Below are 12,786 nucleotides of genomic sequence, written 5' to 3'. Positions count from 1 at the left end.
ATTTCTTTCTCCTAGTTAGTATTGTTTGTCTCCTAACAACTTGTTTAATCTCTACCAGACTGGAGAAATCCAGAATAAAGGGTCATATCTTATTTATTAGCTCTGTTTGGCAATCTGAGTTGTCAGTTGCCCTTCCCCTCTGCCCCCGCCCCATCTTCATTTCTCTTACTTTGTATCTCCTTTCCTTTCATATTTCTCTCTTGTTTAGTGCTCCACTGATGCATTAGTAACATCGTGCATCTGCTCCATCCTCTCCCTAGTTCGCTGTGTGGGTGTCTCTTTTTGTTATATATACGCTGAGGTGTTGGCCTAAGCAACTGATAGACCTAGTTAGTTTTATACTGCTTTAGTGATAATGATTTCTCCTAATGAGAAGCAGGTGTAAAACTGTGAACATTAAATAAGGAAAAAGTCTTAGCTGTTAATTACGCTCTTTTTATGAGGATACAGATGACTTGGTTAGTTATGTTAACCAGTGAATCTTGTCTAGCTCTATTTAATCTAGCTGTAATTTAATAGATTAAATAAATTAATCTATTCATCTCAATTAATTAAATTAATCTATTAATCTAAAGGTATTAAGATCTTAGATCTTGCACACATGAGAAAAGACCTGCTAGTTTCTGCACAGTATCTTTAAACCAGCCTAATACAGTACTTGAAGAATTAATGTTACAGTCATTTAAATCAGTTTGATTTGAATAGCAAACTTTAGAAATCAATTTATCTGTTACTGCAAGCTAAACCAATATGAGCACGGGTTAAAATTACGCTGTTATTTCATGCCTGATGCTGCCATTGCTATTTGGCTAAACTGCAAAAACAGTTTTGAGTGAACACGATTGCCATTACGGCTTTAGCCGGAGCGGACAATATGGTGGCTGTTGGTTTTACACTTGATGTCAATTCTATGCCAGCTGCAGGAGGACAGATGATGGCTGATCCTCTTTAAAAACAAACAAACAAACAAAAACCACCAGAAGGGTTTCTTCTTCTTCGGAATTGTTTGGTCTAGAAGAGTTATTTTTGTACCCAGCCACTGGTGCTTCCTTGGTGTGGCAGTGCCAATTTGATCTGGTGCTATAAAATCAGGTTTCTTGTTTGGGTTAGTGATGGTCTACCTTGACTTTGCCAACATGGATGCACTAGTTTAGTCTGGTTGTTTTTAAAGAATAAGCACGGTAAAAACTTGAATGTCAGAGTAAAAATTTGAAAACTACTGATATGTTGTAACCTGGTAGCTTCCCTTCCTATGAGTAGCAAATATTGGCTACCATATAGAATACTGAAATCCTGGAAAATTCAAAGCATGAGACATTCCTCAGGGTTGAACAAAACAAAAAAGTAAACCCAGCCACACTCTTCTGTCGTAGTTTACAGACTGTAAGGAAGGTAGGGTTTTGATTTCTTCCTATCGGCCGTGTCGTATGGGTCACTCTTCAAGGTTTGTCCTTCAATACTTTTAAAAAAAATAGACGTGTCAAAGTTGCAGAAACTGTTCTGAATTAGCAGTAAAATTATGGAAGTGCTTTGACACTATTTATAAAGACAACCTTCATTCCACCTTGAATATTTAAAGTTGCAAATTTGAACAATTTAGAACAACTCTGCTAGGAGATGGCACACAAATAAGTCAGCAAGCCAGTGGGAGCAGATCATCTTTCAAGACTCTCTTTTCTTTTTTTTTTCTCCAAAAAGATTTATCTTAAATATTTTTCAAAATCATCAAAAGAATTTTATTCTTACAATTGAGCTATTTAAAGACAGCTCATGTTTTGCAAGTTGGAAGTTTTGTCTGGGCAGCTTTTTTTGTTAAGATCTGTTATTTCTGAGCTATAGACCATTTATTATTCTGTAAAAAATGAAATGAAGAAGCAAGTGGAATGGTTTTGAGTATATGAAAACTAGATGCATGGAAGGAAGCTTAAAATGTTTAATTAAAAATTTAAAACTTGATATCCTTTCTTTAGAAGTAACATACTGAAAATTGCCTTGCCTCTGAATCACAATCCATGTCCTAACTAAACTGTTCTTCTGTTTCACATAAGCCATTTTGTTTTTAAAAATAAAAATGTTCAGTGGAAAAAACACACTGATGTATATTTCTGCACTTACCATAAGATGCCCTGTTTTTTGTTATATAATGCCTTTCCATAATAGAAAATTAGGAATTTTAACTGGGAAAATATTCTGAAAATATTGCTTTATGTTCAGCCACATTGTTCTGTAGTAAGATTCTTGTTTTGGTTGTCTTCCTTTTGTTGTGCCTGTATAGTTGTTACTGCCCATTTGGCTGAATTTAAAAGCAACCCATTAATTGAACAACATTTCTGTAAGAGAATATTATAATGTAACAACGCATGTTCAATTTTTAAAAAGAATGATGGCATCTTTGTTTTGCATTTGAGAATAAATAGGGATTTTTAAAATAAGTTGGGCTGTCATAACTGATACTCCATGTGTAATGAATATGCAGGACTGCATGTATTTTAAAATTCCTCAGCTGGTAACGCATCCCTAATAGCTGTCTGTTAGCAAATTAGTTCCCTCTCATATTATTTTGTAGAAACTGTTCGGATGCTCCTGGATGCTGGTTTGTTAGAGTGAACGGTACTTCAGATTTCGTTTTGCTAATGGTATCAAACAAAAGTGTTTAGTCACCACTAGGATTTCTAAAGATAGTCTGTAGTGTGATTCATTTTGGGACATTAACTGAACAGTGTTGAACTGGACTGGATTTGTAATGTGCTGGTCCTTTTTCTTCTTAACTTCTAAGAATGAAGAAATAAAACCAGCAGTAATAGGATGAACGAATAGCAATATTTTTGCTTGTATTGGAGAAGTTGTTTTGACAGAAATGGAAGAGGAAATAGACTAAGTCGTCAAGAGGAAAAATAAATACTTGAAGTATTCTGTTTGTGCTACTGATCTAATGATTGGTTTATGGTCTTTTTAAAATACTACTGCATAAGAAATTTTGACATTGTAAACAAACTAGGCTTCTACAGGAGGAAGAGAGTGATTTCACTGGCGGTCCTGCAGTTCTGACTACTTGAACATTTAGGTTTAATTTGTAGAATTCTTCCCCTGTTATACTTAGCTTAAAATAGAAAGAAATTGCAAAAAAACCCTAATGCTTTCTCCTGTTTATTCCTTTTGTAGTTAATCCCTGGTCCTTTCATATTGATTGAGCCCACTCCAAACAGGTAGACAGGCGTGTTTTAGCATAAGTACCTCATGTGCATCTTTGGACACAGAATCTGGTTTTGTTGAAATAAGGGATATATTTGTTGCTTGTTTAAAGTGTGAAATTTAGGCTCCGTTTAAAGCCCCATTTAAGTTTTAGTAATGAGGCCCCAATGTTCTTAACACCAACAGAAAACCACTGCTGATAACCGAGAAATACATCTTGCAGTTGATTGCACTAACGCTCACAGGCTTTGTGCTTTCAGAACTTTAGTTTGATGACCAATTCAGGTGAGAGAGGACTGATGATTTGGAACGGTTTTCAGCATCAAGTACTTCAAGTATAATTTGAATTTGCAAAATGGTCTCCTTCACTATTGAATAAAAATGTTTTAAGAGTTCTGATGGACATAGAAGTTTCATCATTGTACAGTGTTATTTGCCACACATTTGTAAAGCACATCTGTTACCAAATGTAGTTTACATAATGCATACTGAATGCTTTACCATGTGTAAGAGATGTGAAAAAATCAAATTGTCTTTCAACTGGCTGCACATTTTTTTTTTTTGTGAAAGGTACGTTTTTTCTTTTCTGTTCCTGATTGAGCAATCATTGCTTATGTTAACCTAAGAATTGTATTGAAGTATGTCTTAAAAAAAAAAAAAAAAGCCCTCTTGAAGTCTAAAATAGTCACTGTCAATGTAAAGTAATTCAGATTAGACTGAACCATACTGCCACTATGAATTCACAGCTCATTCCTTTTGGCTCTGAAGCCTGTAGAACTCTTTGGCAGGCTCTGCCGCTCTCTCTGGAGAGGGAGGTATAAACTGCATGTTCAGATCAGAAACTGGTTATTCTGAAAACAATATATGGAGTAAACCCCATGTTTTTAGTTAGTAGGAAAGAAGACAATAATTTGCTCACCTTCAGTTTTTTGAGGCAAGCTTTAGTTAAGCACTGAATGGTATTGTTCTGCTAGCCTGTGTGTCCGAAGATAGTTATAGTTTGGGTGAAGAATAGTTTCACCAAAGCAAGAGTTCGGGGCTTGATGTTTTTCTCAAGGACAAGTAAAAGTTGATACCCACTGACTGATTTGCCATGTTGTGGAGCCCATATTTTCAACATGTGCACAATGTGTCATGACAGCAAAACAGTATCTCATAATTTATTTATGTATCTACGCATGCACATAATTTGATCTAGAAGGCAAATATCTCAGAGTTGTGCAAAGGTTAGTATTAGCGCTATTCTTTTAGTGGCAGAAGCCATTTGCCTGTCTTTGAGAGCCTTCCCGTTCCAAAGCAAAGGTGGTTATCTTTTCGGAATGGAAAATAGTAATTAAATTGTTCGATAGATCAATTTGTACTGGGATGATGGGCTGTTATTCATCTTATTTGGGACAGTTTCATTTACGTTTGCAAACCTGAATTAGAAACCACAGCATTGCAGTATTCTATTTTAAGTAGTTTGGGTTTAGATTTGCTATTGATTAGTTTTTGCATTTGAAAATGAGTATTTTGAGATGAGACAGAAGAAACAGTAATTGGAGAGTGTATGCATTGAATACGACTCTTCATGACAGTAGACTAGTGCTGAGTCATTTGAACTGTTTGCAAGTACAATTTCTGTAATAGTGGGACTTTTCTGTAGTGTGTGACTAGATTTTAAAGCCAGATTGTCTTCACAAATAAACCTATACGTACTGAAGATACATGCGACATTGTCAGGTTTATTTTATAGTGAAAATAAATACTTTGCAGCTTACTAACAGAATTATTGTTCTTACAATACCATAAATGGTGGATTTATAGGGAGGCAGGAAACAAGCATGTGAGCTCAGATGCTTGCCAGTTTGTTTATTTTGGACTTACTTTCTGTGCTAGGGAGGTTCAGCTTAATGTTATCCTTCCCTTGTCAGCTTTTCTTCTTTTTCAGCTGGATATAAATCCGACTGAAGGATGAACAGGGGAGTTAAAGACCCTCTTCCTAACAGCCTGTCCTGGTGCAAGTTGAGGAGGGTTCGTGGTACTCGCATCCCACCAAAGTCACGTTGCTAAATCCTGTCTTCTGAAAAGACAGATATTGTCACTTAGTGTTCTTGGGACCACGAATGAAATTGAACCAGGAAACTGGAAAATGGTAGATTGTAGATTTGTTAACCCAGTAGTCATCAAGTATGGGCCTAGAGGAGAGAATTCCCCCCTGAAAGCTTTTGCTGTAACATTACCATACTTTGCAAGACATGCATTTGCACATCTGAAGGTAGGAAAATACTGAAGCAAGTGTGGAAAAAAACCTTAATGTGCTGTACAACAGTATATCCATGATGATTTTGACTATAGTAAAAACCAATTAAAACAATTCTAAAATTGTTCATGATTACCACATTTGCAGGCGTGAAAATTTGTCTGCTCTTAATTTAAAAAATTCAAGAACTAGGCAAATACACTCAGGTTTCAGGATGTTGTTTTATGAGAAATAAAATGGCCAAAAGTATTCTTGCTGTTTCTGAACCACAGGAAATCTGGTTCTAAAACACTAGTCCATTATGCTGCTGTGGACCACCTTGCAGAGGAGTCCTCAATCAACCTGGTGTATTTTTCAGCTTGCAGACAATAGAGAAAGGTGAAAGCAATCGAAAGAATATAATGTGCCATATGGCTGCTATGTGGGATGTTCTGTTTGTTTTATTGCAAAAGAAGTACATTTGGGCAAGGCGAGATTTACCCTTTTATATATACCTTCGGATGCTCTAGGCTTGCCTGAACCCCGACGTTAATTACAATGTGTGCCGTAGTCACTGTCTGAAAACCAAACCAAACCCAAACCTTTGTTAAATGGGTGCACTCTGTCCGTAGCTCGGGTGTATTCTCATCTGCAGTAGCAAGCCACTGGCCTGCCTTGGAAAGGTCTTGTACTTCACAAGGCTTTAAAAAGCAGGAGAGAGCTGAAGAGAACTGTGCAAGTAAAATAAACGTAAATGCAATAACCTTTTGTTTAGCTGGCCCAAAAGATCCTAATTCTGTCAAGCTCTAATATTCTTTTCACGCGCTGTGAGGCATATGATTATAAAGTTGGTGTGATTATTATTTTAAATCCTGGATGTATTTACATTTTTAGAACCCGATTCATGCATTTGCTGTTTGGTGGAGCATATTTTTAGCATCTCTTAATTACGATAATTTCCTGGTAGCCAGATAAAGTTTGAAGTTATGTGAAACCTTCTCCCAGGCTGTGTTTCCTGTCGCGTTGGTCGGAAGCTGCTTTTTCCTCCAGGTGCTGCTTTAGTAACTGGAATCTTGGCACACGCAGGCAGTTATTTTCAGTGGTTTATTCTGATATTTATTTAGGCTTATTCTGTATTTTTCAAGAATATCAAGTAAGCAATTTGTTTGTTTAGAGGGCATTTCCAAGGTAAGCCAGTTTGTTGAAACTGCTTATTGGGCAACTTAAAAAATAATTTCTCTGACTGGTAAACCTCTGCTTTTCCTCTTGACTGGATTATTTCTGGGCTAATTGGAGTTTTCATATTCTGATGCAATCTATAAAAACACTAGTTAGAAATGATCAAATAATACATACAGTCATTTTTAATGACTGATTTTTTTTAAAATGCAGAAATATTTTAATAAAAATTATTTTGATAATTTTAGTAAAATACCTCTTCATGAAAATGCAGGTTTTTGAGAGTCATCAGGCAATAAATCTCATTTGGAACGATGTATGTTTTTTCCAACAGAGATGATCTTTCTGTCACCGAAGTCCAGTGAAATCCCGACTTCACGTCCTAGTGAATCAGGACTTAATTTTTTTGATTGTAATTATTTGAATATACTTTTGGTAAAAAAAATTACTTTGTAAAGAGACTGTTAAACAGAGTTTAAAAACAATTAAATCTTGTAGTTTTCACTTGTTTTCTTTTCACTCCTACATGGAAGAAAGGCTGTGTACCTAATTCACATATCTTACAATTTTTTTCAAGTTTTGCCAACAGCCTTTCCCCACTTCTCAGCAAAGTATAGTGCAAGAGCGCTCTGAACTTCCTCCCTCATATTATCAAAGTGTATTCTAAATTCTGTCAAGAATAATTTAAACATTTTTGAGAAAAACTGCATTCTTTGAAGCACTCCCCAGCATCTTTTCTTGCTTTGATATTTTTACTTAAAAGGGTATATAATGAGGCAGTTGCAAGTATAAGTTACTAAGTTATAATGCACTTGAAAAGTTACTCGGCTGTCTGTCTGTCTTCCGTTGTCTGTTTTTATCGTTCTGATTTTTGAAGGCTTTCAGTTGTTTAGCGAATAGCCAGCTTACTAATAGGTTTTGACAGTATCGCACAATATTCTTGTCGCCAGATTATGATGTTACAGTCTGGATGGACGGGCAACAAGATGGACAAATAACTGGTTGGCTTAGAGAGTAACGGTTCATGAGTCATACTCTACCTGGAGGCTGGTGACAAGCAGCGCACTCGTCTTCCCTGGAGGAGGTGATGGAGGGCACTCTCACCAAGATTGCAGATGACACCGAATTGGGGGGGATCCGTCGACGCAACGAGGGCAGGGCTGCCGTCCAGAGGGACCTAGAGAGGCTGGAGGAGTGGGCTGACAGGAAAATTATGACATTTTTAACAGGCACAAATGCAAAGCCCTGCACCCAGGCAGGAGGGGCCCCTGCAGCAAGACCAGCTGGGGACTGACTGGCCGGGGAGCAGCTCTGGGGCTGCGGTGGGCAGCGAGCTGGGCACGAGCCAGCAGCACGCCTGGCAGCAGGGGAGGCCACAGCATCATGGGCTGTGTGAACAGGAACGTGGCCGGGAGACCAAGGGGAAGGATTATCCTCCCCTACTCAGCATCGCTTAGGCCACGTCTAGGTACTGTGTTGAGTTTTGGGCCCTCCATCCAGGAGAAACATCAAAAACCTGGAGCGAATTCAGTGAAAGGCTGCTGCAAACTTTGGTATCTTTAGTGAAAGCAAAAATCCCGATGAAGAATACTTGTGTACGTTTTGTGGTCTGGTTGAATGAGTCTACAGAAAACAGATGAACTATGGGGGGGAAGGGCATTTAGTCTAAGCTCTGGTTTTTTTATTAGTCTGTGTCTTTCCCTCTTTAAAACAGATGCATTTATGGATTCTAGTTCACTTGATAACTATAAAGTAACATAATAAATTAATTGATGGAAAGTAAATTGGTTGTATAACAGTATGAAAGCACCAGAAAGCCATCTATTTGGACAACTTGACATCTTTCACGTTAGGTCTAAGGGATGCATTGGCGATCTCAACAACCAGTGTTTTCAGTTGCTGGGGTTTTGTAGTCATTCTTCTAATTAGGTTTTTTGTAGCCATACTTATTCAGGAAATACGTTGTGTATAACTGGAAAATGTTTTAGATTAAGTATAAAATGGTCACTTAGCTTGTTGGTTGGATAGAAACTTTAGCTATGGTGGCTTTAATTTGTAGGAAGTGCCAGTCAGTCATATGAATCATATCAGAAAATGGTGTCCTTTATACTTGAGGTGTGTAGTTATAAGCCATTGTAATTTGTTCCTTTGGAGTTTGGATTCTTCTAGTGTCTAGTTCAAACACTTAAGGTACGATGGGTTTTTTTCCCCCAGAAATACAGTTCCTTTGTAATCAAAAATATTTTATAAAGTCATTAAGAAATAATCTGTTTTAAGGTCCTGGTTTTAATAAATTAATCTTGTAATAGGAATACAGTGTCTAGTTAGCACACCTTCTGGCTGCAGAAAGATATCAGAAATGTAAATTAAGATGTGAAAACGTGGACATTGTACCAAATAATATTGCACTCCTAGTCTTGTCTTGATTTCTAAGTCTTTGGCCTATTTGTACAGCTATATAGTGAATTTTTTCCCCGGAAGAAGGTTGAGGCGGGGAACACCTATTGGGAAAATCAATGGATTAGGGACTACACTCCGGGCACTGATTCCCCCCCTCCCGCCTTGACATTTAAGAGCACAGGGCACTCTTTTTTAATGACTGGAATTAGCTGGTACAGCTTTCCGGGTCCCGTTAGCTGCTATAGGCAGGATCCACAGGGGCAGAAGCAGATGATGACTATAGCTTTTTCTCATGCTGAGGTGTTTGGAGAAGTAGAGTCGTCGCCTGAAACTTCCTGATAAATCCTCACCTGGCTAGAGGAGGCGAGGGCAGCGTAGCATCTCAGGAGGGCTGCATGGACCCAGAGGCTGCTTCAGGCTGGGGTGCCTGCTCCCAAGGTAGAACTGACTTCTGTGCTTCAGCGTCTGCACAGTGAGTGCAAGGCTAGGGAGAGCGCGTTGTTCACCACAGTGAGAGAAAATGAGGTTTTGTAGCAAGTGGAAGTTTGTGGACGAGTGCTGCCTCTTTGCTTGGGCTTCGGAGGAGGCAGGATGTAAGTTGTACTGGGGCTGCAAGGGAGGTGAGCTGTGGGTTGGTCCTGGGGCTCTTCCTGGGGATGGTGCAGAAGGCTGTACGTCAGCACTTGAGTTTCCAATTTTTAAGAGATATTTTGCCTCCTTTTAGTTCTGTTCTCTTGAAAGTCATAGCTGGTGTAGAAATGAAGTCGCCTTGTATTTGGGTTATCATGGCAAGTCCTGTAAGTCTGCATCTAATTGTGAATTAGCATTTTCTCTGTAGTCTGTTTTTTTTCTGTGCACAGCAGTGTGATTAAGAAATAGGTGCAGTTACTAATTCAAAGGTACAATTTTATGGTGAAAGGAAAAATGCAATAATAATTTAAGTGTGTCAGGTCTCAGTGATGTCTATAAGAATTTGTATGTGGACATGAACAGCATATGAGAGTATAAGGATGATACTTTTGTCTCTTAGAACTCTTTTGGTGCTGGCTCTATTCAGTGTTGTATAAACATGTAAAACTACACTTGGATTATGGAAAACATAATTCTGCATAGCTTTGTAAAAGAAACAATATTCCCATTTTTCTGTTGTTTCAGGTTTGACCGTTAGCTTCATCTAGCCACCCTTATCATTTCTGACAACAAACAGAAACCCCACATTTAGCAGTTTGGTTTTGCTTAGCCAAGCAACTTTTATTATACCTGGCAGAGCGTGAAATCATGCAGCAAGGTTCTTGATGTTAACTCTCTGTAACTGACTTTGGAGAATAAGCCTATGACAACTCTTCAGCTAGAGTATTTTGAGTTTCTTTAGAGTATGTCAGCACAGCAGGCAGCTGTTACCATTTAGCTTTGGCCAGTGGTGATTTCAATAGTTAACAGGACATTTTAGGCAAAATGAAAAAAACAGAGGGTGCAGTACTAAGAAAAAAGTTGTATCAGTCTCGTACGTTGTTTGGATACTGTCTCTGTTCTGGGGTTAAAAATATCCTGAAGTACCAATATAGAGTGCAAAACTGTCAGAATATATTATGAGAAAGACAGGAAATTTCTGTTGTCAGCGAGAGCCGCTGGCTTTTATTATTACAATTGAATATCATTTCTGCATCGTACACAATGTTATTAATAATTGCTTGTCATTCAGGACTGTAGGAAAGGAGTTGCTCCAAGGAACGTGGAGTCATCGTACACCACAGTGTAGCTGATAATAAAGACGTGTTGACTTAAAGGAAAATGCTTTCCCTATTATACACTGACGTTTTAATTCTGAAATTTGCTTTAAGAAAAAGATTTCAGCTTATTTACTGATGTTTTAATGGATATTTGGTGTGTCAGTCCAGTTTCATGGCTCCTCTTGGCAACTATCACAGCTCAGTTGCTTCTGTATATGATCTGTGACCTTGATGCAGGCAACAGGGTGAATTACTGCTCTCTGATGATTTTGCCTGGTTTCATAAAACATGTTCTGCATTTGGGATAATAATCACCATAATGGTAAATGCTTTTAATGAATTTCCTTATTGTAAAATATCATTAACATAACATTTTCCCTGAAAGACTGACATGATGCTTGTCCTAGAAAACCTTACACTCTCTCAGCAGTTATCGGTACGGATGCCATATTCAAGCTGTGTCTGTCTGGTGTGTGAAAGCTTGGACATTTTTTAAGCAGCAGTATTTGTTGGAGCTTCCCCTAATGGGTAGAACAGCCCAGACCAGCAGCTCTTCTCGCCACCCCCATCCTTTCCATCAGCAGCTCAGCTAGCAAATTCTTTTTTTTATTGTAAGCAGACAGCTCTTGAGACCAGTTTAGAAAAATGAAGAGAGAACTCTGAGAGGAAGGGTTCCAGTTTATATATTCCTCCTAAAAAGCATTTTTTCTAAAGCATATTCTAATAGTGGTCTGGCTAGAGTTAGCACTTCAATAGCTACCACATCTTTTTATTCTCGAAGATGTTATTCTTCACTAAACAGCACGATTCTTTTCTTTGTACATCCTCTGGCCAGTCAGTGACTCCTGTAGAGCAAAACAGGAGGGAAGGAGTTCTTCTAATGGTATTCAGTCTAATACTTCTTTTGCCGTAGGAAGACAGAGGAAGTTCCAGAGACCCAGCATAGATGTGTATAAGCAAATTCAGTTGTCACTGTACATCTGTACAAGCTGGCCCTTTCTGCTTGGTGTCACATTAGTAATTCATGGCAGTTGGCTCTGCTTTTTTTGGTGTCAGTATCATCATCGTCTTCTGGTACATTCTTCGCTTCTGTATACAGAGAAGACCCTGTATATTGATGTTAATGGCTGTGTGGTGGTGTCATTGAAAACGGTACTGTTTGCCTACCTCCTGTCGACTCAGGCTGCCTTCACAGCTTCTGTGGATACGTACCTGCACTACATGTAGGATATTCTTCAAAGGATTTTTCCAGTCTATCTGGAGGCTGACGAAAACAGAATCACACACGCATGTGCATGCACACACTTAGGTATGTATGTGTATTTATATGTATGTACATATAAGCATACATACATATATATCTTTCCACTTGTATTGTAGTGGGAATGTGCTGCAGCATTTGAAGTACTACTTTTGTGTGTATTAGGTACATACGATAGCAGAAGCATCACTATCTGATAGCTTTTTTTGGCAGAATTCTGAAATCCCGGTTATTGATGGACAGTGCTTTCAGGTGTTGTTCTTTATACAGTTCAAGAAATCTGCATCTTGCCTCAAGATAAATGGTTATGACATCACTTTAATGTGAAGGTTATGCTGCCTAATATAGTATTCTTATCCTCTCAGTTTTAAAATATCGTTGCAAAGCGCAGAAGCCTTCTTTTATAACAGCCTGTGTTAACAGTCTGTAGCAACAATCTGTCAGTATTGAATTGGTTCAGTAGCTTTCAAATTCTGAGAGTCAGGGGGATATACATGCAATATTTTATTTGTTTGTTTGTTTTACGCTCAGCTGAGCTAGATGCTGAACATGCACAGAAGGTTTTGGATATGGAGCACACCCAGCAGATGAAGCTAAAGGAACGGCAGAAGTTCTTTGAAGAAGCCTTCCAGCAGGACATGGAGCAATACCTTTCTACAGGATACTTGCAGATAGCAGAGAGGCGAGGCAAGTTTTAAAATACCTTCCGTGTAATCCACAAACTCACAACTTGGAGAACTTTGTTGAGGGGTTGGTTACAGTTACAGTTGATGCATTGCAGTGTCTAAATTCTTCCTTGGTGG

At 38.3% G+C, this 12,786-nt stretch overlaps 1 protein-coding gene across 3 annotated transcripts in view; it reads left to right on the top strand.

Annotated features, from left to right (window-relative positions):
- Positions 1-12,786, top strand: part of DTNBP1 (dystrobrevin binding protein 1) — a 72,694-nt gene that overhangs the window by 53,162 nt on the left and 6,746 nt on the right. For all 3 annotated transcript variants that reach the window (XM_075493803.1, XM_075493802.1, XM_075493804.1), the window contains one exon: positions 12,515-12,670. In XM_075493803.1, the coding sequence (XP_075349918.1) occupies positions 12,515-12,670 (156 nt within the window). The remainder of the gene's footprint in view (positions 1-12,514; positions 12,671-12,786) is intronic.

The sequence above is a fragment of the Mycteria americana genome, chromosome 2 (genome assembly GCF_035582795.1).
Source record: "Mycteria americana isolate JAX WOST 10 ecotype Jacksonville Zoo and Gardens chromosome 2, USCA_MyAme_1.0, whole genome shotgun sequence".
Taxonomy (NCBI): Eukaryota; Metazoa; Chordata; class Aves; order Ciconiiformes; family Ciconiidae; genus Mycteria; species Mycteria americana.
This window is presented reverse-complemented; position numbering and strand designations above follow the sequence as displayed.